This window comes from Zeus faber, assembly GCF_960531495.2.
Source record: "Zeus faber genome assembly, chromosome: 21".
NCBI lineage: Eukaryota > Metazoa > Chordata > Actinopteri > Zeiformes > Zeidae > Zeus > Zeus faber.
The window spans coordinates 24,972,405-24,999,499 of NC_137208.1; the positions used below are offsets into that span (position 1 = coordinate 24,972,405).

Here is a 27,095-nt window from a genome sequence, read left to right on the forward strand (position 1 = left end):
TTGTTTGCCAGCTGTTGGTTTGAATTACACAGAAACTAATGCTTCCAGGGGCCCCGTCAATGCACTTTAAGGCCAAAAGAGAGATACTGTCTATAAAGTTGAGACTACAATGAACTGTTCCTACTGCTGTGCATGTAGGTGATTATTCTGGGCTACTCAGAGAATGAACTTGTGTGTTACTAGTGTGAGAACTTGTGTGTTGGACTTGACTGTTTCAGAAAGGGTCAGATCCTGACCCTTTGAGGGCTGCCTCCACTTCACTTCCTGCGTTCCACCTCAATCTCTTTCGTCCACATCCATTCCATGAACAATAATGAAAAAGGAAAGCGTAAAAATATGGTAAAGCTGTGATGTTTGGAAAGAGCGACTTTAGCAAAGCCAACAGCATTCCGAGGGATTAAGACTGGTCAGGGGTTTGGTGTGACTTGGTCCACCACCATGGACTTCACATGATGCTTTGACTCTTTTGAAAGTGGAGCAGGAAGTAAGGTACTGTGCCAGAATGAGTTAAGTGTGTCCCATGTAGATCTAGGCATTGAAATTCCATACTTTTATGGTATTGAGCATCAACACATTCTGGGGCATTCAATACCTAAGTTTGATACACGGGCAGTTAATGGCGTAAATGTCAGCAAACTAAAGGTTTGCACAGTCAGTCAACATGTCATGGTTTCTTTCATTTAAAAGGGATTATTTTTTCTTCAAAGGCAGAGATGTTTCTATTCAAAGCAGCTTCCAACCTTTATCTCAGTATTCCCAATAAATAAAGAGAATGTATCTATCTGTCCAATGGCTACAATCTATCTGAAACAAGGTGTTCTTAGTGCCAAGTGCCCATGAAGCCCCGTTTCTGAGATGAAAACTCCTCGGATTGGTGATCCACTGATGAAGATAGCAGACAGGAGCGAGGAGTGGTTTAAGCCCATGTATCACTGAACCTCTGTGTTCGAACATTCAATTTTACTGAGCTTCCCTGCACTCCTTAAATAACCCCTCTGCCTTTCAACCAAGGCACTGGAACTGTGCCTTTCAACCAAGGTACTGAAGAACTATTCGGACCCTTTCCAGAACCTGGTATCTTACCAGTCCTGAAGAGAGTTTCTTGGTTGCTTTCTCAATGCACCTTACGAACGGTGAAGATCAAATCAAATCAGGAGAGGGCAAATGTGCGACTATTCGGTTTGATACGTTGTTTTGTCATTTTGGCACTTGGGTTTTAACTTCGTCATCGGTCTATTGGTCTGTGAATTTGTGGTTCTGGCCAATTATCAAACAAGTGGCGTGGGGAAGAGAGTACTTACGAGAGAAAGCATTGAGTGTTTTTTAATCGGTCTGTAAAAATGGTGGTTGACGAGTGTGCTTGACGAGTCTCGCGAAGAAGCTTGCATGGACCAATCAACTCCTCCCGTAATGGTTCCTGCTCCCCTAAAAAGTACCACCTTGTTTGGGGGGGACTTCTTTGGGACCAGGAACTATCCAAGTGAAATAACTGTGACCCTACGGAAAAAGGCCTGAGTTCCTAAATACCGGGAACTAAGTTCCTGATTTCTGAATTAGTTTCTGCGGTTCTGCCGATGTTGTGTGTTCACCTTTCGTTCAGCTACGTCCCAAAAAGAAGCGATATTGATGAGTCTGAAACCGGAAAAAAAATCAACCACTAATTTTCTGCCTTGGCATCTTCCGAGATCATTTTACCAGCATCCAAACATATATGCACACACACTTAAACACAATCAAAAAGCACAAGCATTATTCTCTGACATGTTTTTTTCTTAATTAAACATTTCTCAGATCGCAAAAGTGCAACAATTGAATGAAGGATAGACAAATAATCCTTTGCAAGTTACTAGTAGACCCCGCCCACCCTGATCTGAGGTCAGGCCACCTGAGCAAGTGTTGGTATGCTCTCACTCGTAGCGACGCAGTCTTTGAAGAGTCCCAGCCTCTCGTTAAAATCGATTAATTATAAAGCACTTGCTAAATTTGCCTTCCGCCCAGAGCACAACGGTCCTCTGACACCACTCGACCTGAAACTTTTCTCTTCCGCCAGCACATCCCAAACCCCACAGGACTTTTCAAACGTGTTTAGATCAGAGGAAGGGAGCTCTGATCCTCGGACTGTCATTGCGGTAGATAAGGTTTCGAACCTTTACGATACCATTTTTTTGCAATGCCTTAATTTCAGCGCAGCAATTCATAAGAAAACACCAAAAATAGTCAGTCCTTATCTTCCTCAAAGATCCCTTCAAAAAAAAATGTTTTTTCCTGGCTGAAATAGGACCTGAGTTTTGAACTGCCGTTGAGCTATTGAGAGTGTTAAAAGCAAATACATAATTATTTGGGATTGTTGAGGTACGAGATCGTTTAAACTTTGATAGCGTCCGATGGGGGGTGAGGAATATGGTAAACCTCCCCTTTCCAGTTCGACATCGCCCCACTTCCGTTTGAGATCCTCGTATCGATCAGGGGGGGAAAGAAAAATAATCATGAGAATGTCTCACAAAGCACAAATTTAGAAAAAATAAAAATTAAATCAATGGGAAGTGTTCATCCATAACCAAGAGAAAGAAATTCAAGGCTCACTGCTCTAGTAAAACAAGTTGTTTTTTTAGGGGGTTCTGCATCCTCTTTATCGCATTCAGTAAAATGCAGCTGCTTCCGAGGCTAGCGTTACTCTCAATTACATTTAAGCTTAAGCTCTTTTATGATAGCGCTGCTAGGGTCCAAGGTCTAGCCTGGGTTAAATTAACAGTGCGTCAAAAGTACAGTACTATCCCAACTAAGTGGGAGATGGCATAGAATATGACGAAACAAGAAATCAACCTCAGGAAACCTCGATGATCTCCATGCTACCGGAGAAGCTGGACTGGCTCCCGACCTTCCCCATCTCCTCTCGGGAGCGGTTCTCAGATAGCCCATCGCCAAACTCCATCTGGCAGCTGCGACGCTTGAGCTGTTTCTCAAAGGTGCTCTCCTCGTGCCAGCTCCGCCGCGAGTCACCGTGATCGCCACTCCGCTGGCGACCGCGCCGCCTCACGGCCTGGTCCAAACCCTGGCCGCAGCTGTATGCCCCAAAGCCCCCACCGCTAAGGATGGCGGAGGTGGAGTAAAACCGCGTGGAGTCTGGGGAAAGGTACCAACCGCTGGCCAGTGAGGACGTGGAGACTGTGACGGGCCCCAGCAGGATGTCAGAGTGCCAGCCTTTCAGGGCGCTGCTTGTGCCCGGTCGGGCCAGGTGCTGCTGGCTGCGGGACAGGCCAAACAAAAAGCTAGCGGCGTGGACGCTTTCCTCCGCACTGCCGCTCCGGTGCAGCTGACTACTCGGGCAATTTGTAACTGGCATTGCAGGCTGCTTGGCACTGGTGCAGGAGGTAGCAGAAAAGGTGTTGTGGGGTGCGGTCATGATGACGGAAGCTGGGCTGTCCGCCTGCTCCTTGTCAGGGCTTTGCTCCGGAGTGGACTGCTCCGAAACCTCTTCCACAGGGGAGAACTGGCAGGGCTTGCTGGCTGGCTCTTTGAAGGCAGAAGGTTTGAAGTACTCCGGTGTGTCCCCTGGTCCCATGTGGGGGGCGAACACCCGTTGAGGAGTGCCACCACCTGGCTCCCCGTAAGACTTGATGTCCAGGGAGAATGAACGCTTTAGCCTGGCGCTGTCTTCGGCCCCATCGGAAAGCTGCAGGCCGCTGAGAGCCTGTGCGAAGAGGCGTTCCTCCTGGGTGTCAGCTAACACGCACGGCAGGGACAGGGGTTCAAGCAGGGCCAGGCAGGGGGGAGATTCCAGAGGCTGAGCTGGAGCGTCCCATGGCCCATTGAGCCCGTCTGGCTGAACGGAGTCCTGGCTGTGGAGCTCTGAATGGATGGCCATCAACTTAAATTCGGCTCCTTGTGGATTTTTTATTTTTTTCTCAAAATCCAGAAGCTGACCCAGGAAGTTGAAGTTCGGTGAGATGGTTGGTCTTTTCTCTTTGACAAACCTGGGGGGAGAATGACGGATGGTTCAGACTTTATAGGAAGACACAACACAATGAAAATACAGTTAACTACAACAAGGTTATACATGGCTATAACATATGGACTGAATTCAACGCTCAATTCCTTAGCCTTCATCAGTGGACATCACTACGCTGTCTATAGTTGTTAGTGACAGTAGAGAACAGCTTAATTTGAGGTCAAACGAGGATCCGGATTCGTTCATACACACATTGCATATTGTTCCAACCTATGGAATGCGAATGTCAAAAGACAAAGAAAAAACAAAGAAGAAAGAGACCAGAATGTTGGAACTGGAACTGTTTGCAATATGTGGCAGATTACAGCTCACCTGTAGGCTTCGTCCAAAGACATGTCCATCCTCTTCATGATGTAGGCAATGGCGATGGTGGCTGACCGGGAGATGCCGGCAAGACAATGTACCAGGACACGAGCGTTTGATGCCTTTGCCTTCTCTGAAAAAGACAGACTCATGAAATTTGCACATGGTAACCCTTGAAAGAGCAACGGCGTCATTCACAGGTATAAATGGCCACGCTCCCTATGTTTCAATTTCTTTGGTTTCATTTGCGCACTGACCGATGAATTCCACAGATTTATCCAACCAGGGAAGGATCTTCTCACAAAAGCTGTCGTTGACGGGCACGCGCAGGAAATGAGACTCGATTATAAAGTCAGGCTTGGGGCAGGTGTTGCTGGCGTTCAGGACGTAGGCAATGTCGTTCTGCTGCATTAGCTCCTGAAGAGGGTGGAAGGGGAAAGCAGGGAGAAGGGTAGCAATATGGCATCCATGTTCACTCAATTTGTTGCAGACACAGTTTTGAAGATTTTGCACCTGTCCATGTCAAACAAAATCCATTACTTTTAAGAAAACAATTTTATAAGAGGCACTTTAGACAAGGCACATTAGACAATGTTCTCAAATAGCTTAACATAAAATTGAATTTGGCAAAAAAAAGATCTGATAAACATAAACAATACAGTTATTCAATGTGAGCCACATATTATAATAGAACATCCGACCGAACTCTGCAGCGGACAAGTAGGGATGCCACTGACGGGTTCCAGGTCATGTACTAGTGGTTGAGAACCATGGCTGTAGTCGGTAAGAGCGTGTACTACAGACACTGGACTCTGCAACCTCCTGACCGGGTACAAACCTACCTTATTGAGTACATCTCTCTGGCAGCCCAGGTAGAGGTGGGGCAAGATGCATGTGGGTCCGATGTTGGTCACTGGCACACAGGGCTGCGAGATGCACGACGGCACCAGTGTAGACTTGCCCTCACACAGACCGGGGAAGAGGTTGGAGAACTCTGCAAAGCCACCTACAAGGCAAACATGGGTTTCACAGTCATACACATCAAAGAGGCTTTTGATATTTATAGCCATCCATTGGCCATGTTTCCCAAAATCCTTTGCCCTCCCTCCTCAGGAGTTGTTTCGGGTCCCATGTTTGGCCTGCTATACTGACATTAAGATTTTTGCTAGTTTATTTCCCTAGGCACTGAGTGAACACAAAAGGTGGTTAGATGTCGACAGTATGTCATCGCAGATTATTATCTCCACATTAGAGAAGGGCCGACGTTTCACTGGATGGTCAGTGAAACGTTGTGGCATACGTCGCAACGCACAGCCAAAACAGCAACCATCCAGTGACATGTCATGACATACAGTACATTGTGACGTACTGTATGTCCATAACTACTCCTGGAGCTCGGCCCTTCTCCAATGTGGAGATAATTATCTGCGATGACTCGAGCTCGGCTCTACTGCCACATTGTGGTAGCTTGGATTTTCCTGTGGTACGCTCTATGAGGATTACATTACGTCATTTAGCAGACGCTTTTATCCAAAGCGACTTACAATTGTTCAAACGCTGACGGACGCAGCCATCAGGAGCAATTAGGGGTTAAGTGTCTTGCTCAAGGACACTACAGCATGCTAGCAGGAGGAGCCTGGGCTCAAACCAGCAACCTTTGGATCACTAGACCACCAGCTCTACCGCCTGAGCTACCATCCCCATATCATGGACAATGTTCCATGTCTGGTCAGTCTGGCATTATTCAAAGCATGGGTTCAGTATTAACCACTAGGTTTGGAGATAGGACAGCTGTCCGTACCTGCCTGGGGACAGACTCTGTTCCCCCTCTAGTCCCGGAATAGATGCTTGAGGTGAAAAACCTCAAGTATGTTTAGAATGCTTCCCTCGTCTTTTAGGTTACAGTTTAGTTCAAGTTCAAGAGATTATTTGTCACATACATATACATACGGTCATACATATTTGCAGTGAAATGTCATGACACCCGGTGATTACGCACAATAAGCTCTGTAAGCTCTAAAAATAGTAAAAAGAGCGTAACAAACACAAGGCGCTCGCGCAGGCGGCTGCGGGGGGCGGCGCCACAATTGCTTTAGATGTAGATTACAGCAACTGACATTAAACGGCGGCCTGTCAGTATGGTAGTTCAGCCTGCCACACGCCACCCAAGTGGCGTTTTCAGGGCCCTCCGGCACAGAGACACGGAAGGCGACGGGTTGTCAACATCAGTTTATTGCAGAGAGGAGGCTAGGTGGAATTAGCCAGGAGCAGATTGAACATGTCATGACAGAGCTCCTATCCTGAAGATGGGGGTTTTAACCTGCTGCTCGTTAGCCCAACCAATGAGCAACAGGTATGTAGCCACCCTGACTCAATAACCTTAGATCCAGGTCAGGTGTGGCTGCTCAAACCATCCCAACTCCACACCAGTCAGCCTGTCATTTAACACCTTCTGTGCCTCAGTTTTCCCAACAGATATCCAAACCTGGAAAGAATCTTGTAATTTATTCAGCAACTCCTCACCACTACCTTCCTGTTCGATAACAACCATGCCTCCAGATTAGTGCAATTAATCTGTTCTTTGAGGTTAGATAGAGAGTTGAAACCCAATTTTTCTATATATAAAACAAATCACATGTATAATGATTGCTTGAGGAGCTCGTTCCGTCAGACAACTTGACTGCGCCATGCTCGCCATGTTTCTTCTTCTTTCTGTTTCTTCTTCGACGCCCATAATAGGCCAGGCTATTTAAGCAGCCAATCTCCCCTCGTGCACCTGTTGCAGGGCTGAGCCCTACTCTTCTATCCAATGGGGGATTCACCTATATGTATTCTGTCACATGTTACATAATCACAGTGAACAAGTTCAACATACACACTAGGAACTAACCAACTTTTTTACCCATTTAAGGATATTAGATGTCCAGGTGTTTTTTTGTCAACAAGGCCTTATATTAAAAAACAGATTTAGGAAGATCCCACCTAGTCGTTAATGATGACCAATGCTCCATATTGGCATCATGTGGGAAAAAGAGGCGGTCTTGGTCTTGGTGGTTGCGTAAATTTCCCCACTCTAGACCTAGTATTATTAACGAGAAAATGCCCTGAATGGAAGTGTGTGGGAATGGAAGCATCAGATTTCCCTAAAATAGGGGTGGAGCCAGATCAAAATGAAGCAAGATTAGTGGGTTTTTACCAGTATCTATTTCATACAAATCTAAAAAACAAAACGGGGAGTCCGATCCAAACCGTGGTGCTCAGCTGCAAAGAGGAGAAACTGAAAAACGTCCAGTCTCTATACGGAGACGGAGTTTATATTGTTAAATTGTATTATTTTTCTTCTTAAAAAAGCAACTAGGGATGCGGTGTGGGGACATTGGGCACAAGTGCTTCGCTTGCCCGCCGTCCGGTAGGGGCGGGAAGATGGGTAGCGAAGCGCTGGTCTAAAAACAAAACAGATTCTGTGACCTAGTCCCGTGTATTATTAGACATCTCTCGCGTGAGCATCACGTAATGTATCTGTAACAGTCATCTATATCGGAACAGACTCCATATGGACCTTTTCCGTAAAGGAGGCCAATGTCGGAATGACTGCCTACTGCCTTTGTCAGCTATTTTTTATCCAGCAATGTTACGGATTCCATTTGGGAAAGGGGCTGTAATGTAACCTTTCCATATACACCGTATATGGAAAGGTTATATATTGTTATATATTGTTATATATTGTTCCTGCACATCCCATAGATGCTCGATTGGATTGAGATCTGGGGAATTTGGAGGCCAAGTCAACACCTTGAACTCTTTGTTATGTTCCTCAAACCATTCCTGAACAATTTTTGCAGTGTGGCAGGGCGCACATCCTGCTGAAAGAGGACTTTGCCATCAGGGAATACCATTGCCATGAAGGGGTGTACTTGGTCTGCAACAATGTTTAAATAGGTGGTACGTGTCAAAGTAACGCCGTCTGGCCTTTGAAGACCATGTGCTGTCCTACAAGGAGGAACTTCCCAGGACAAAAATCAATTACTATTCCACCCTTATTGGCGATCAGCAAAACCACCCCGTCCATTTTATCTCCCCCGGGAATTTAGCACGTGATCATCACAGCCGTTTATATCCCACCACAAGCAGACATCGACACAGCACTATCGGACCTGTACGACGTGTTGTGCAGATTTCAAATATCCCGACGCGGCTGTGGTGGTGACTGGGGACTTTAACAGGGCCAACCTTAAAAAAGTTCTGCCTAATTTCCACCAACACATCACATGTGCACATCATGTGTGCCACCAGGGGAGATAGAACTTTGGACCATTGCTACACACCTTACAAGAACGGATACAATACCGTCTCGCTCCCTGCTTTCGGGAAATCTGACCACGCCACGATCTCGTTGGTTCCCGTTTACAGGCCTCTGATCGAAGTAGAGGTCATGCAAGCTCTGACCAAACTGAGAAATGACAGAGCCCCTGGTATCTGCAACATCACAGCTGAAATGATGAAATTGGGCGGTGACAACACCATTGACTGGCTCACCGAAATCATCAATCATGTCTGGATAACTGAGCAACCCCCGGAAGACTGGACCAGGGGTACATCCTCCCCTTCTGGAAACATAAGGGTGATAAAATGGTCTGCAGCAACCACAGAGGCATCACACTCCTGTCTATCCCACGCAAGATCTTCACCCGCATACTTCTCACCCGGGCCCTTCCGGTCCTTAGAAGCGAAGGACGCCCCCAACAGGCGGGCTTCATGCCAAACCGCCCGACAATGGACCAGATCTCTGCCCTCCGCCTCATCATTGAGAAGGTACACGAGTTCCGCCAAAACAGACACCTCTACATTGCCTTTCTTGATCTTAAGGCAGCTTTTGACACCGTGGACCACTCCTCCCTCTGGAAGATCCTCACCATCCTTGGAGCTCCAAGAAAGATTACCTCTCTCTTCCAAAAGCTCTACAGCGATGCTGAAAGCTGTGTGCGTGTCAATGGCACAAACTCTACCTGGTTCCCAATCAACAGCGGAGTGAGGCAGGGATGCGTAGCTGCACCAGACCTTTTTAACTGCATCATCAACCCCCTGATGGAACGGATATGTGCACGTATTCCTGGGGTTAAACCGGAGATGTGCCCTGGCAGCCAGTGCCATGAAAACACTTTGGAATCGGCTGTGGAGACACCACTCCATATCAAGAGCGACCAAACTAAGGATTTATAACACCTCAGTGCTCTCCATCCTCCTCTACGGAGCAGAAACCTGGCCTCTCAACAAGACCCTGGCTGCCAGAATCGATGGCTTTGACACCAGAGCACTGCGCTCAATAGAGGGGATAAAATGGCAAGATAGGGTTTCCAACATCATGCTGCGGGAACGCACCCGACAGCCCCCTGCGTCTCACCTGGCAGCACAGCGTCGGATGCGCTAGTATGGCCATGTCAAAAGGCTCCCCTCAGATCACCCTACTCACGCTATCCTCCACTTCCAACCTAAAGCTGCCGGCTGGAAACGCCCCTGCGGTGCCCCCCGCACCCGATGGATTGATGCCGTCACTAGGGACCTACACCAAATGGACCTGTCGCTTGTTGAAGCCGAGTCCCTAGCACTGGACCGACCCAAATGGAGAAGATTGGTGAAACTGATTGGCTCTAGGCATGGTGTCACCCCCGTCGCCGAGGAAGAGACCTGATGATGATGATGATAATGATGATGATCGCGCGAGAACTGGTGGTGACGAGGGAAGTGAAGCGGTGGACGGACCAATCGGAGGCTGCGCTTCGGGACGCTCTGACTGACGTAGACTGGGACATGTTCCAATCAAGTTCAAGTGACGTCAGCGAGTTTACGGAGGTGGCAGTGAGCTTTGTAGCTGCGCTAGCAGACAACATCATTCCCACGGTGAAAGTTTGGATATTTCCAAACCAGAAACCGTGGGTTGATAAATCCATCCGCTGCGCTCTGAATGCTTGCACGGCCGCTTACAACGACGGTCTTGTATCCGGAATATGGACAATTACAAAGCGGCGTCGTACAATCTGCGGAGGGCGGTGAAGGATGCTTAACGGGCGTACAGAGAGACTGTGGAGCTACAGATGGAGCAGGGGGACACAAGACGCTTGTGGGAGGGGCTGCAGACAATAACAAACTACAAGAGCAGCTCCTCCCCAGCCACGAGTGTGGACGCCTCCCTTGCCAACGAACTTGAACTCCTTTTATGAGCGGTTCGAGTCTGGCAACAGCACCGCTAGCTCGCTGGCTAATTTGAGTTAAACCGCTGGGGATGAGCGCGCACTCTCAGTGCTCGTGCATGAGGTCAGGAGGGCTCTGATGCGGGTGAACACCAGGAAAGCTGCGGGCCGAGATGGCATATCTGGGCGAGTACTGAAGACCTGTGCTAACCAGCTATCTCCGGTGTTCACTACAATATTCAACATGTCCCCATGGTCCCATCCTGCTTCAACAGGTCCACCGTTGCTCCTGTCCCGAAGATCGCCTCTCCAACCTGCCTGAATGACTAGCGTCCGGTGGCCCTCACCTCAGTGGTCATGAAGTGTTTTTCGAGAGGCTGATTAAGGATTATATCTGCGCCTCCTCCCCCGCACCTTGGACCCGTTGCAGTTCGCGTACCGGCAGAACACATGCACGGATGACGCGGTCTCCCAGGTACTGCACACCACGCTCACGCATCTGGATGGCCAGAAGGGGGCCTATGTGAGAATGCTGTTCATCGATTACAGTTCAGCTTTCAACACCATAGTCCCCACCAGACTGGCTGTCAAGCTGAAGGAGCTCGAACTGAATGCTCCCCGCTGTGTGTCTGGAACCCTGGACTTCCTCACAGCTCGCCCCCAGATGGTCAGGGTGGGGAAGCACATGTCAAGCTCCCTCACCCTGAATACAGGATCCCCCTAGGGCTGCGTCCTCAGCCCCCTACTGTACTCCCTGTACACACATGACCATGTGGCCAGGTCCAGCTCCAACACCATCATCAAGTTTGCTGACAACACCGCTGTCGTGGGCCTGATCACCGACTGCAATGAGAAGGCCTACCGCCAGGAGGTGGCTGACCTGTCACTCTGGTGCCAGGACAACAGCCTCCACCTGAACGTCAGCAAAACTAATGGGCTGATTGTGGACTTTAGGCGAGGATCACAATCGAGGACGCACACGCCCTTGGTGATTAATGGGACTTCTGTTGACAGGGTGAGCAGCTTCAAGTACCTGGTAGTCCACATCACAGAGGACTTAACATGGACTTTACAAACAGACACTCTGGTGAGAAAGGCGAGGCAGCGTCTTTACCACCTCAGGCAGCTGAGGAAATTCCGGGTATCGGTGAGGAGACTCAAGTCCTTCTACTCTGGAGCAGCGGAAGCATCCTGACAGGCAACATCACTGCCTGGTTTGGGAACTGTACTGCTCAGGACAGGCGGGCCCTGCAGAGGCGGGTGCGTTCAGCTGAATGTACCACTGGAACTACCCTCCCCCCCTTGCAGGAGTTATACACCAGGAGGTGTAGTAGCAGAGCCCGTAGGATCATGAAGGATCCTCATCACCCCAACAACGGACTGTTCCAGCTGCTGTGGTCAGGCAAGCACCTCCGCAGTCACACAGCGAGAACAGAGAGACTGAGACAGAGTTTTTTCCCGCAAGCCATTAGAACTGTCAATGCTGACCTCACCAGGGGTCCTCATTGAGCCACACACATAGGCTCCACCACCTTACTGTACTATATGTAGCATACTGTACCGCATACTGTGTCACTGTTCAGGGTTGTTCGTGATGCCGTATTGCTGCGCCGTACTGTTGTATACTCTGCTGTATATCCCAAACACTACCTCACTTTATTCACATGCCAATTTAATTCACATGCCACTTTAATGCACATACCTGTATATACATAATTGCCTATTCCATATACATAATCATATTCCCTTTATCTATTCATTTTTATTTCATTTTATTTTATTGTATTTTATTTTATTATATATATTTTTATTGTATTCTTTAAGTATTCGACTTACTGTATTACATTTTAGGAGTCAGTTAGTTGGTCTATTGGAAAGAAATTTTTCCTAGGACATATTGTGTTTTATCACCGGGTGCATTGCATTACATTTCACTGCATATATGTATGAAAGTATGTATATGTATGTGACAAATAAACCTCTTGAATCTTGAATCTTGAACCTACTCCAACTCAACGGCAACAAGTCAGAGCTCATGGTTGTGGCCCCAAAGCCGCTGCTCCGGAAGGTTGGAGATCTCCTCTACCCTCTCCTTTCAGTCACACATCAGATCCAGCACCAAGTCCACCTTCTATCACCTCAAAAACCTCTCCTGTCTCCATTCTTCACTCTCAGACTCCATGGCAGAACCCCTTATCCACGCTTTCATCACCTCTCGGTTGGACTACTGCAACGGAGTCCTGTCTGGGGTTTCCAACAAAGCCCTGGACAGGCTCCAGTATGTGCAGAACTCAGCTGCCAGGGTTCTCACTCACACCAAGTCCTGGCAGCACATGACCCCCACCCTCATCCACCTCCACTGGTTCCCTGTCAAGTTCCACATCTCTTACAAACTTCTCCTCCTCACATACAAATCCCTTCACGCACTCCCCCCACAGTACCTGTCCAACTCCTCCACCAGCACACTCCATCCTGGAACTTGCGGTCCTCTGACATGGGTCTGCTGTCCATCCCCCGTACCAGATTGCGAACTTTCGGGGACAGAGGTTTCAGCATGGCAGCCCCCACCCTCTGGAACTCTCTCCCACCCGTAATCCGTAACGCCCCAACCCTTGTCACTTTCAAAACAACCCTTAAGACCCACCTTTTCACCATGGCCTTTCCCCATTTGTTATTTTAGCTATTCCTTTGTTTTTGTTTTGTTCCTCTCTCTCTTTATCTGTCTCCCCCCCTTGCCCCTCTCCTGTAAAGCGACCTTGGGTTTTTTGAAAGGCGCTATACAAATTTAAGTTATTATTATTATTATTAACATCCACATGAATGCCAGGACCAAAGGTTTCCCAGCAGAACATTGCCCAGAGCATCAAACTGCCTCTGCCAGCTTTTCTTCTTTCCATTGTGCATCCTGGTACCATCTCTTCCCCAGGTAAATGCAAACACGCACCTGGCCATCCACATGATGTAAAAGAAAACGTGATCCATCAGACCAGACCACTTTCTTCCATTACTCCATGTTCCAGTTCTGACAGTCACATGCCCATTCTAGGCGCTTTCGGCAGTGGACACATGGGCAATCTAACTATGTGTCAACATGTCAGCATGGGCACTCTGACCAGTCCGCAGATACACAACCCCATACGCAGCCATCTGCGATGCACTGTGGGTTCTGACACAGACAGCTTTCTGTCATAGCCAGCATTAACTTTTTCAGCAATTTGTGCTCCAATAGCTCTTCTGTGAGATCGGACCAGGCGGCTAGCCTTCACTCCCCACACGTATCAATTAGCCTTGGGTGGCCATGATTCTGTCGCCTGTTCACCGGTTCTTCCTTGGACCATTTTTGGTCGGTACTAACCACTGCATACCAGAAACACCGCACAAGACCTGCCGTTTTGGAGATGCGCTGACCCAGTCATCTAGCCATCACAATGTAGCCCTTGTCAAAGTCGCTCAGATCTTTACACTTGGCAATTTTTCCTGCTTCCAACACATCAACTGACTGTTCACTTGCTGCCTAATGTATCCCACACCTTGACAGGTGCCATTGAAACAAGCTGATCAACGTTATTCACTTAATCTGTCAGTGGTTTTAATGTTGTGGCTGAGTTTCAATTTTGGTTCAGTGAAAATAACCATTGAATGGATGTATGCCCTCTGTTTTGTAACAGAATAGTACAATCTTAGAAGACCTAATCAATACGAGTGCTATTGTGGGGTTGTGCTTAGTTACACAACAACAACAGCGCTTTGCACACTGCCACCTGCTACAACCTCATACGCTGCAAGCTCTCAGCTTGTTGCCAAGCAACATGCACACTTAGATTGAGTGTCAGCAGCAGGACCCGGTGCACCTCTTCGGCCCCCGCTGCACAAAAGTGGACTTTGAGGAGGTAAGGTTTCACCCGCAGAGGAAATTATACAATCACATTGCGCATCAGTAATAACTGTGATGGAAATTGTTATGTAATGCTATGATATTCGTTTTTACTGAACTGAAGAGGGCTTTTGAATTTTCATTTTTATAATAGTCTAAAGAGACACCAAAACGACAAAACGATGGTTGAGCCCTGTTGACACCCAACTGTACCACTTATCCTCTACCCTAGAGGTGAAATGTTTGTGGAACCTGTCATTTGTGGACCTGATGCTGAAACTGTCATTATAGTCACACGTGTCTTTGTGTATTTTTTTTTACCATGTTTTTAATGACAGTAATATTGCATTCAATTTAAAACTGCTTTTTGCAACAGCGGCAGTACATTCCAAGCATAACATTGGTAATAGAAAGTCGCCAGTCCTGTTTCTGGCCTCTCATCATTATCGTGACTTTAGCCAAAAGAGTTGATTTGTGAAGTGCAAAAGTCAATAAAACTATAAATAAAATGCACTGTTTTGTACAACATAAAAACTATACTAACTAGTCTGACTATAAGGTGAATTTACCATTTTAGATATCAAAAAGGATAGCTAAAATGTTTAAAAGCATAAATGTCTACCCCATTGGATTGCATTCACACAGCATTTGAATAAGAGCTGGGTTGAAAAACATACCTTTTAAAGTTTTAATTACATATCAATGATAATCAGTGTCAAAACTTATCATGGTCAGTGACAGTGAAAAAGCAAAAATGGGATATTTTCACACAACGATGACCCAATTGTTAGGACAACCTATAACCAGTGCCCTTAAAGACTGTCATCAATTCTTGCTGTGTGTAGACCAATGAATAATGCACATATAATGTATACATCATATCAAGTATCTTCAAATGGAAATACTGTTACTTATATAATCACCATCGAACCTAGACAAATAACAAAGCACTAAAATGTTAAACAGCCTGTGCTCCGGTAAAACTCGTCAAAAGGGGGGGGACCCTAGAAGCAGTTGAGTGTGAGCTTAATAACTGGGGGAGCAAAGCCACATTCATGTCTCATGTACTGTCTACCTTCCATCTGGACCTCGGATCTGGTACCCTTGCCTGTGAAGACGCTTGATAGATGAACATACCGAGTTTCACTTGAATGTTTTGTTTATTACGTTGACGTGCAGGCCGACCACTGAAGGCCTCCCCTCCTTTCCACTGAGGGTTGTTGTTATGTAACCATGATGTAATGTCAAATCGACCACCCTCTAGAATATAAAAAGAAGAAAAAAAACAAAAAAAAAAACCCAAGCTTGTTCAGGTTCCCAAAAAAGAAATCTCTTACATTCAACCAGTGATGGTGAAGTGAGAAAAGGGAATTGTTTGTGACATGTAGCAGAACAAAACAATGATTTAAACTGTGACATTTTAGCATAAGGCCGGTTCCGCTGGGTCCATAAAATAAATACTATTTAAAAAAGGTACAGCCAGTCCAACATTTCTCTGAGGTTTTGTGAAGTTTTGTGCAGCTGGCATGGAAAGCTTCCACATAAAAAAAGTCAAGTCAAGTCAACAGGCTTCATATCTGAAATCTATAAATCATAAGGGGAGTTTTCATGTAACTTATCCATATTTCTAAAAACAACAATATTTAAACCAGTCATTATTTAATACCACCCCCACCCCCCGGCCCCAATGGCCTGATTTTCTAAAGAGAATTGCAAAGTATGAATTGCAAAAATAATTGACTTCTGTCCAAATTATTTATTTTAGTGGAATGCAAAATGTGAATCACTCACATTCAATATGAATCTTGGCAAACGCCGTGGCCTTTATTCCCATGTTGATTCACTGAAGGAGGAGCTTGTTGGGCATGTTGTTCGGTTGTCAGTGAATCAAAGGACTGAGTATGATTCCAGATTCACTCAAGGCCTTGTCCACATGTATACAGTAGAGTTTCCGTTAGAAAAAATTGGTGCCGGTCAACGTGTCATTTTAGATTTCAATTTCCCGGATAAATGGGAGAGATTCAGTCAAATATTATCTGTGTTTATTGAACTTAATTGATTGATCAATTAATGGGCAGGCTATATAGAGAATGACATCATCATGGCATGTAGATGTATAATTTTCTCCATTGAATATTCAAAATGAAATTAATTCCATCAGTTAACGCTATTTTAAAAATAAATAAATAACTGTTACAAATATTATTCATTGAAATCAAATAATTTTCGTTTGTGGACAATAAGTAAGTTTCAATTTCATTAAAATACATTTTTCAATCAAATCCAAAACAAAAAAAATATGGCGAGTAGGTCTAAATAAATAATGAAGTTTGTGGTGTTGTCCGTCTTCGTAGGGATATCCCATTGACATATTTTTAAGAACTAATATTTACAGTCTGCTTTGGGTCGGAACTTAAATATCCCAAAAAACGCCAAACTATGGATGTATGTGTCCCAACGATACCTCATCTTCCTGCTTCTCCTCTGAGTTTTAGATGCTGCGGCTCTGTCTCCGCTCGGTGTGTGTGTGTTTACTGTGTTTACAAGCGCACCTTTCCACGAGGGAGGGGGCGGGGCCTAGTTCTATATCAACAAACGTGATAAGAGGTGAAAGGTCAGCTTTAGATCATTCAAACTCATTGGCTTTCTGTTGCAACTTGCAGAGCACGGAAACTTACAGATCTGCGGAATTTTTATCGAAATAATCGAGTCTATTGTATTGCGATATTGAGGAAAAAATTTGGAGATAATTATCGTTATCGTTTTATTGCCCAGCACTAATTCAAATTGTGCTTAGAGGGAATTATTTTCACCGAACATTATGACCTGAGAGATTTAAATATGTCGGACTTCAATAGATTTTCTCGGTCAAAAACCGGCAATTACCGGATAACAGAAACGCTAGTGTACAGATTTTACCGAAAACACATTTTTCCCCTCCGTTAAAAGAAAAAGAAATCTCTGTCCCCATGAGAACAAAAAAAACATTTAAAACATTCACATAAGCATTCCAGGCCAGTAGGGGGCGATAATATATCATAAAACTTCAAAAGCCACAGAGGAACATTAGGAGCACAATACACAATACTATGGTTGTTTCTCAATACCAAGTACCGGACTTGCGGACTTGGGAGTTCAGACTTAGCAAGTTCGACTCAGGAGTACAGACTGGACGGGAGGACGAAGGACGGTCATTCTGCGAAATGCATTCTGGGATACTTGGCTGTCCCAAGCCACACAAGTCATCACCGATGCATCCTCGATAAAATGGAGGATGCATGCAAGTCCACATCCGGGCATTTGGACTGGACTTGGCTTGATGCGGACTTTGAATTGGAACAGTACTTGGGCTGCGACTGATGACGTTCTAAATCTGAATCTAAATCAGTCACAATTACTGTGACACGACCTAATTTTGTCACAGACAACAATAAAACATGAAGCATTATTTTAAAAGACAGTGGATGAAAGTTTTTACCTGTGAGTAAGTGGACGGAAGGGAAGCTGGTTTCCAGCTTGGCCAACAGGACACTGAGGAAGCACTCGGAGGAGAGGCCCATGGGCTCCAATGAGCTCTGGTCATACACCACCACCTCCTGCTCGCCGTGCAACTCAAGCTGAGAAAACGGAGAGAAGCGATACGACAGATGTGGCAGAGGGTTCATCATCAAAGAAGTGGAGCACTGATATTAATCAACAGTGGAGCATTACACCTCCAGCCACTTTCATTCACATTAAAAAATGTCAATTATGTTCTAAGACTTAGTTCTAGACTAGGAAGTCCTAGACTAACTTAATTAAGGAGTAGTCAACACCACCCACACTGGTCTTGGCGGTGATCTTTCATAATCACCCCTACAGTAAGTCACAAAGAGGCAGGACGAGTGTGAAACTTAGATTAATAAGAGCTAGAAATGTTGAGCTTTTCCCTCTAAGATAATTTAAAAGAACTGAAGGTGGCCTTTAAACCGGTCTAGCAATTTACCTATACAATATACACATTGCAGGTCTGTGCTGTGAGTGACATGTTCCCATTTCTGTGAATAGCTACTGTAACCATGACTGTAGGCCTGAAGCCAACTATCATGCTTCCAATGCTCTCAAAGCAGTAAATCAACTCCCGGAGGTATTTTTAATGGGAACTTCTGAACAAGTGTGGGCTAAAGACGTGAAAAAAACAGTATGTGACTGTGGTGGACCAAGTGGGTGGGGCCAAGCCACCGCTGCAGACAGGCGGTGCAGTCTCCCATCCCGTGGAGCTGCTGGGGATCAGCCTAATCATCAGAGGGACTCCGCTGATTCGCCTGATCCTCAAAACAGGAAGTTATAAGTGTGTGTGTGTGTCCGCAGCAGGCGGACACACACACAGCACATCGTTTCCCTGTCAGCCTGACAGGGAAACGATCAGACACGGACAGTGGGAGATCACGGAAGCAGGGAACCATGGATCCACCTGGAATATTTGTATATATTGGTCTGCGAGCCCTGAGTTTCCTTTTCCACGAGCCACATATATTTAAAAAGGACTTGTTAATAAACACGCCAACTGGTGCTGTTTCACCTCTGCCTGCCTCCTCTTCCTCATTCCCTGGCACTGAGCCAGAACACACCTTCACAGTGACTAACATTTTACTGTATCTTTTGTTGCCACCTCTTTGGCAGAAAGTTATAAAGTGTATTTGGTCCCTCATTGGTAATCCTCAGAGCCAATCAACCAATTTTCTCTGTTCCCAATTGCGCAGGTGGCATAAGTCGTCTTGACCCCCGACCCCTCCCTGACCTCCCTGAGGCCGGGCACAGGGCTGCACTCACTGTGGCTTGGCCAGGGGCACGAGCTCCACACACTTAAAAGAAAACTATATACTTTCCCTGCCTCTGACGGCGCAGTGACTCAATTAGAGCTTACGACTGTTGGAAAATGTTGCCTCAGTAATAAAAAGGAGCATTATTCCAATTTAACGCCAGACCACAAAAGGGAAGGGCTTGGCTTTGTTCAGTTCGCAAGCTGTCTATGGTAAAAAAATAAGAATAAAGTATATAAGTACACACAAACACACACACACATATACACACAGATAGAAATATATGTATATATATACAGTATATATATATATATATATATATATATATATATATATATATGTATACATATATATATACACAGTGTGTGTGTGTGTGTGTGTGTGTGTGTGTGTGTGTGTGTGTGTGTGTGTGTGTGTGTGTGTGTGTGTGTGTGAGGGTAAGGCCTCCCTTTGCTCTCAAAACAGCCCCAATCCTTCTTGGCATGGTTTACACAAGATGTTGGAAACATTGCTTTGAGATTCTGGTGCATGTTGACATCACACAATTCCTGCAGATTTGTCAGCTGCGCATTCATGCTGCTAATCTCCTGTTCTATCACATCCCAAAGGTTTTCTGTTGGATTCAGATCCGGTGACTGGGAAGGCCAATGAAGAATATTGAACTCATTGTCATGTTCATGAAACCAGTTTGAGATGACTTTTGCTCTGTGACATGGTGCATTATCATTCATGCTGGGAGTTGCCATTAGAAGATGGGTAAATTGTGAAGGGATGCACGTGGTCAGCAACAATACTCAAATAGACTGTGGCACTCAAGCGATGATTGATTGGTGTTAATGGGCCCAAAGTGTCCCAAGAAAAATTCCCAACACCATTACACCACTGCCACCAGCATGGACTATTGACGCAAGGCAGGCTAGGTCCATGGATTCCTGTGGCTTCGTTTTTCCAGTCTTCAACTGTCTAATTTTGGTGAGCCTGTGCCCACTGCAGCCTTCACCTTTCTGTTCCTGGCTGACAGAAGTGGAACCCAACATGATCTTCTGCTGTTGAAGCCCATCAGCCTCAAGATTCTACGTGTTGTGCATTCTGAGATGTTTTTCTGCTCATCACAATTGTACAAAGTGGTTATCTGAATTACCGTTGCTTTTCTATCAGCTCGAACCAGTTTGGCCATTCTCCATTGACCTCTCTCATGGTGTTTCTGCAGGTTTCAACATTTTAAATTTAAGCCTTTTTAAGACCATTATGAATGCAATTTAAAACATCTTTCACATCCATACGAGCAAAAAAAGTATGAAGGATATGAAGGAAAATCGGAGTCCCAGAATTACTTGCAAAGGAAATTAATTTATTCACATTCAACATTAACATCATCAACTGAAGACAACATGGAACTATGTGTACACAAGAGTTTGTGTGTGTGTGTGTGTGTGCGTGCGCGCACAAGAACTAGGCCACATTAATCTGAGCTCTTCTCCCTTGGCCGCAAGCTCCTCCTCAATGTTCTTGAGCTCAACAACTTTTCCTTGCAGCCCCTCCTCAGGGCATTTGACTTTGTTATGAGCTGGGGAATCCGAGTGCCAGCCTTGCCCTCAGCAAATCTGTCAGTGTCTCTGGCCAGACTTTTATAACCTCTTGGATAGTTTTCCTTTTCTTTTTAAGTTCCTCCAGGTCATTCTCTGTAGGCTTTCTCTTCTGGCCCTGTGCTTCAGTCTCCTGCTTCCTTCTCTCTTGCTCAAGGTGGACACGGTACTTGGACCTGGCTGATGCCACATAATGGCAGCTCTTTTGTGAGGAAAACCTTGGTAACTCCCCCGTGTAGAGTGACATAATCACACACAAGCCTGTATGTAACAACAGTGTCCTCCTGCATGTTGCAAGTCTCCACTTCCTTGTTCACAGAAAAGCCTCTCTCCACAGCGGCCTGTCCATGGGACAAAATGAGCAGCTTCTGGCAAAAAGCCCAGAGCTCCGGATAGGGCTTGCTGAGGAAACCACACAAGAAGATGTCCAGCCCCTTTTGCATCAGCGGGAAGAAGAGGAACTCTTCGCTTCTGCTCTTAAGGGACAGGAAGGCCTAAAATTGTTGGAGAATGACATCAACTATAACAAAACAGATGAAAAGAATGAAAAATACATTGATAAATCATTACATTATATCAACAATCTGTAATGGTTATAATGGTGAACAAAATCACTGTTGTAACTGCATTTGGTTATAGTGGTGTAAAATGTCAGCCTATTCCAATACAAGTAGTGAGCCACTGCACACAGAACAGGCGCAGGGCCATGAGAAGAGAAAACAACAAAAGTAAGAGATCCACACTAGAAAAAGAGAAGATAAAAGTGCACACAACAAATTATAGGTCTACTGAAAATGGAGAAACTTGTCGAAAAATTCTACAATTGATTATGTGAATAGTTTATGTCTGTGATTGGCCTGTTAGAAATTACTTGTCTATTTAACGGTGAAGCAAAAAAAATGTCTGGCCGTTACACACTGACTGTGTTTGCAGCAGTCCAACAGGTCGCTTAACAGTCCAAATAAATATTCGGAATATTCCTAAATGTGGACCTCTTACTTTTGTTCAAAGCTTATTCCAGAACCATTCCTACCAGCAGAAAAACCTCCTGCCAGCCGAACTACATCTGCCTCTTGCACCTGTCTGGGTCACTGAACATGACAGAGGGGTCCAGACATGTCATTTGCCTAATGTTGGAATTGCCGTTCCGTTGGATATTTGAGGGGGGCTCTTCTCCTGCACTTTTCTGATGTTGTTTGACAGTCCCTGCGTGCAGTCCCTTCTAAACTTAAGGACTATGAGCTCAACACTTTTGCTGCTCTGGACAGGGGGATAAGCCGTAAATGGTATGTAGAGCCAGTTATTCTTGTCAGCTTCATCCAATTTGGTTAGCTGCAGTGTAGTGATGTGTAGGACCTGGAGGACCTCTCTTGATAAAGCATCTAAGTAGAACCTGTCAAAAGACAATCTTAAATGTAAGTCTCCTGTATCCAAATTTATCATAAAGCGACATTATCATAATACTTCAATTCAATTTCAATTCAATTCAAGAAATTTATCTGTCACATACATATACATACATTCATACATATATGCAGTGAAATGTTTTTGCAATGCACGTGGAAATTATGCTCAATAGTACTATAATAATATTATATAATAATACTCGTGCATGAACAAAGGTTGAAGAATTTACCTGTTCTTCATTAACACAGTGTACACATCAATTAGGCCTAATCAGCAGGGACAATAATTTTGTGAAGATAATGTGCAGCGCTACACATATAAATCATTACCATGATCAATTCAGCCAAGTCTGAGCCAAGTTGCTGAGGATAGGCATCACTGGTTCGTCAGTTTGATACTTCAAAAAAGGATTGAAGGTCCTGGCGACAGTCATGTAGAATGTAGCTTGGCCAAGATGAGTGGATCTTTCAGGGCTGCTTCTATTGTGTTGAAGGATGCTGTCCCAGGGTTTGGGAGTTTTTTTTCTTCTCACCACATCCATATACTGGTGAAGTGATGGCCAGACTGCAAGGGCTCTCTCTACCACAGGCAGGTTCCAGGATCCACCAGTGGCCACAGAACGATAAAGGGAAGATGGTGGATTTGGTGATAACACTGTAGTCTTCTCTCCTTGCTGGTACGTTGTGTACACGGCTTTTAAAAGTTTGTCCATCTGCTACGTGGAGAAGTTACTTTTAAAAGCATTGTGTAATGTGTTGATTCCAGCTCCCCACAGCAACAAGCTGAGCATCTCCATACTGTTCCACATGGTCTTGTTGGAGAAGTTCAAAAAACTTTCAATTCACATTGGGCCCATCCATCGAGGTGGACACCAGGCTCCTGAGGTCAAGTTGGTCCGAACACTCCTGAGAAAAAATATCAACCTTTAAACTTTTCTGGGTCAAGTTCAAGTCAGTGTCTGAGCCTTATTCCGTTATTTCTGGTATTATATCTGTGCTGTTGATAAGCAATGAAAATTATCCAAGAAATTGATGAGATTACATTTCACCGCATATATGTATGAAAGTATGTATATGTATGTGACAAATAAAATTCTTGAATCTTGAATGAGAAGGGCTAAATTATTGTTCATTTTTTTGCAACTGTTAAGGAATAGTTTACCCATTTTGGAAAATTTGTATATAGCTTCACTTACCTCCAAAGTGGTTTGTAGGACTGTAGACAGTTAGACACTTATCAATCTGGTTTTCGACCTCACCATAGCACAGAAACAGCACTTATTAAAGTTGTGAACAATCTGCATATAAACACTGATTCTAAAAAACTCTATTCTTCTGCTCCTTGATCTCAGTGCTGCCTTTGACACTGTTGACCATCAATATTTTATTAGAGAGATTACAAAAATGGGTCGGCCTATCCGGCCTGGTTCTGAACTGGTTCAGAACCTACCTACAGGACAGGCAGTTCTTTGTGTCCATTGGAGATTTTGTGTCGAACAATGTGGATATTATACATGGAGTGCCCCAAGGTTCAATTCTTGCCCCATTATTGTTTAACCTCTATGCTCCCACTTGCACGTATTATAAAAAAACCCAATATAAATTACCATAATTACGCAGATGATTCACAACTGTACATATCCCTATCTCCTGATGACCTACTCCCCATACACTCCCTCACTCAGTGTATTAATGATATTAATGCATGGATGTCACAGAACTTTTTACAATTGAACAAAGATAAAACATCAACATCAACATGAACTCATCTTTGTTGCAAAGGCTCAAAGACAAAAAATTGCAGCTCATCCTAGTTCTCTGTCTCTGGAGAGCAAGAATGAAGCCAAAAAATCTAGGTGTAATCTAAAAAACATTTCAAAATTAAGAGGCTTCCTGTTAAAAGCAGACTTTTGATCCATCCAAATTAATCCAAGCATTCATAACAAGTGGATTGGACTATTGTAATGGCCTCTTCATCCGCCTCCCGAAATCAGCTGCGCAGCGGCTTCAGATAATCCAAAATGTGGCTGCACGTGTTCTCACCGGGACAAAAAATCTTGAACATATCACACCTGTTCTTAGATCTCTACATTGGCTCCATGTTTAAACTAGAGTTGATTGAAAGATTCTGCTACTTGTATATAAAGCTCTAAATGGCCTTGCACCTTCAAGATTCAAGATTCAAGATTTTTTATTTGTCACATACATATACATACTTTCATACATATATGCAGTGAAATGTAATGACCACCATGTAATACACCTCAGTATATAAAAGAAATGCTCATTATACGCGAACCAGCAAGAACTCTCAGGTCCACAGGCAGTGGTCTTATAACTATCCCTCTTACTAACTCGAAAGCAGGGGAGGCTGCCTTCTGTATCTATGCCCCAAGTAAATGGAACACCCTGCCAAGGGTGCCTGCCGACACTTTTAAAAGCAGGTTAAAAACCTTGTTGTTCACAACAGTCTATGACTGACTTCTGTGTGTGTGTGTGTGTGTGTGTGTGTGTGTGTGTGTGTGTGTGTGTGTGTGTGTGTGTGTGTGTGTGTGTGTGTGTGTGTGTGTGTGTGTGTGTGTGTGTGTGTGTTCTCTATATTGTAAGATTTGTGTGTGTGTTCTGTATGCTGTGAGATCTGTTTATTGTGCACTGACGGTTCTTATGATTGCACAGACATTTTATATATTTTCTTTGATTGTATTTCTCTGTCCTCTGCCCTGGTATGGAATGCGCTTTATAAATAAAGTGTGTCTTGACTTGACTTGACTAGTAATGAAAGCTTCCCACATGGTTCGATCTGTGCTAAGATAACTATCCCCCCAGCTAGATTTTCTGCAAAATAACCAATTAGCAGCTAGAACTGTGGGAGGTAGACACCATTACTACTGTCCTACATACAACTTTGGGGATAAATTAAACAATATCAAAATTTGAAAAATATGTCAACTACCCCTTTAATATCTAACAGAACAGATCAGTACACTTTGCCATAGCATTGCTAATGAAAAAAATCGATAAATGCGTAATGAGTAAATGAGTAAAAATTATGTAACGTTTGCTAATAAATAAAACATTACATTACAATACTTACTTTGACAAGTTTCAGACAGTCCTGGGCTGTTGCATGCCCCATAAAACGGGACCCCAAGGTACCTTGACTGTACTCTTCACCTTCCCAGAAACGTACATGCGGGTCCAACTGTTTGGCTTTGTTGGTTTCATTAAGACCTTTGTCGAACATCAGCACAAATAGGACCTTAACTTTTAAGATGAGGTCTCTCGCTAATGAAATCTGCCAATCCAAATTGCATAATGTAAGATGTCTTGTCCTTTCCACACTTGAAGGTTTTAGCAATCAGAATCAGGCAACATAATTTCAAAAAAACCACCTATGTCTCCATATCTTTTATATGACTGATGTTTAGATGTGTGTTCAGTCTAGAGCACCTCCGCTTTTAATGTTGGCGTAAACGTGTCCAGAGGTCGCTTACCGGAGTTGCAGGAGTTAGCACTGGTAGTGCAGAGTGGGTCATGTTGGGGCCAGACTTTGATGCTCCCCATGTTAATACAGAACAATATTGGGTGATGGCAGGCGTTCTCTAATGCCTTAATACCCAAAGTTCCTAATTCAAGTGTTTTTTTGGACAAGGTCCAGCGGACTTGAAACTTCATCCAAGCACAAAATGTGCTGTTCTAGAACCAGATCTCGTTAAACTTGCACTTACCCATATTAGATGAAAATAACGTTAACAGAAACAATTTAAACGTATAACTTCGAGAAGTAGCTATTTTTTTTGATGAGAGGAGACGCCACGTTAGCCCACACACCATATTGCAACACACTAGCTGGGTGTGCTCCGATAAATTCTGACCGGGGTGCACAGTTTGAATTAGTAGTTATTGGTTCCATGTTGAATTTGTTGTGGATTTTGTTACGTGATCAATACAAATTTTTCCCAAAAACACATTTAAAAGCGAGACTGAAGTTACTGCAACTTTATAAAAGTAATGTAAACCCATTAAAACAAATTTTGAAGACCTGCATAATAGCATATAAGACATTTTAAGACATTTTACAGGCTAAATTTCTGATTATTGGATTTTAGACTTTTTAAGGACCCGTGGAAACCCAAGGCGTTTCTGTCCGCAGAATCCGCTAACTGGATGTTTTTTTGTTTTCCGCAGCACTCTGAGTAAACTCTAGAGACTGTTTAAAATCCTGCGTAAAAATCCCAGGAGATCAGCAGTTACAGAAATACTCGGCACCAACAATCCTGCCACGGTCGAAAACACTGAGATCACATTTTTCCCCATTCTGATGGTTGATGTGAACATTAACTGAAGCCGTATCTGCATGGATTTATGCATTGCACTGCTGCCACATGATAAGATTGTTGCATGAATAAGTAGGTGTACAGGTGTTCCTAATAAAGTTCTAAGTGAGCGTATATACTGTATATATACATGTATCCTGTGCTTAAATCATGTGCCCACATTCAACCACCATTTTCAAAGCCAGAGGCCCTACATCTCTTTCAAAAGCAGAAAGCAGAGTGCTATGATTGCTTGTTAATTTTTTTTTGAACTCACAGACAAATGGCTGCAGCCCAGGTCATAACGCAGAGCCCTCACCTTCTTCTTGGCAGAGTGCTGGAGCAGCTCGGCGATGTGCACCTTGTCCTGTTGCAGCCTCCTTTTCATCAGCTTGGAGCAGTTGACGTTGATCGCCTCCAGGATGTGCGAGGTGTTGTAGTCCACAAAGGGCCGGCTGTCGATGAGCAGCACTCTGTCCAGACCACCCTCCAGGAGGGCCACTAGAGCCTCTGCCCTGATGGGCCGCGTTCTGCCTGCCCCTGCTGTTGCCCTGGGGGTCCTGGAGGAACCTGCTCCTGCTCGCTGCTGTGACATGGTGCCCCCCCTTTTT

At 44.7% G+C, this 27,095-nt stretch overlaps 1 protein-coding gene across 1 annotated transcript; it reads right to left on the reverse strand.

Annotated features, from left to right (window-relative positions):
- dusp16 (dual specificity phosphatase 16) lies at positions 1–27,079 on the reverse strand (the record flags this gene model as incomplete). Its single annotated transcript, XM_080022676.1, has 6 exons — positions 1–3,974; positions 4,322–4,445; positions 4,570–4,729; positions 5,155–5,318; positions 17,853–17,991; positions 26,804–27,079. 6 exons carry the CDS (start codon positions 27,077–27,079, stop codon positions 2,825–2,827), a joined length of 2,013 nt encoding a protein of 670 aa, XP_079878802.1. The 3' UTR covers positions 1–2,824.
- Positions 27,080–27,095: the final 16 nt, after the last annotated feature.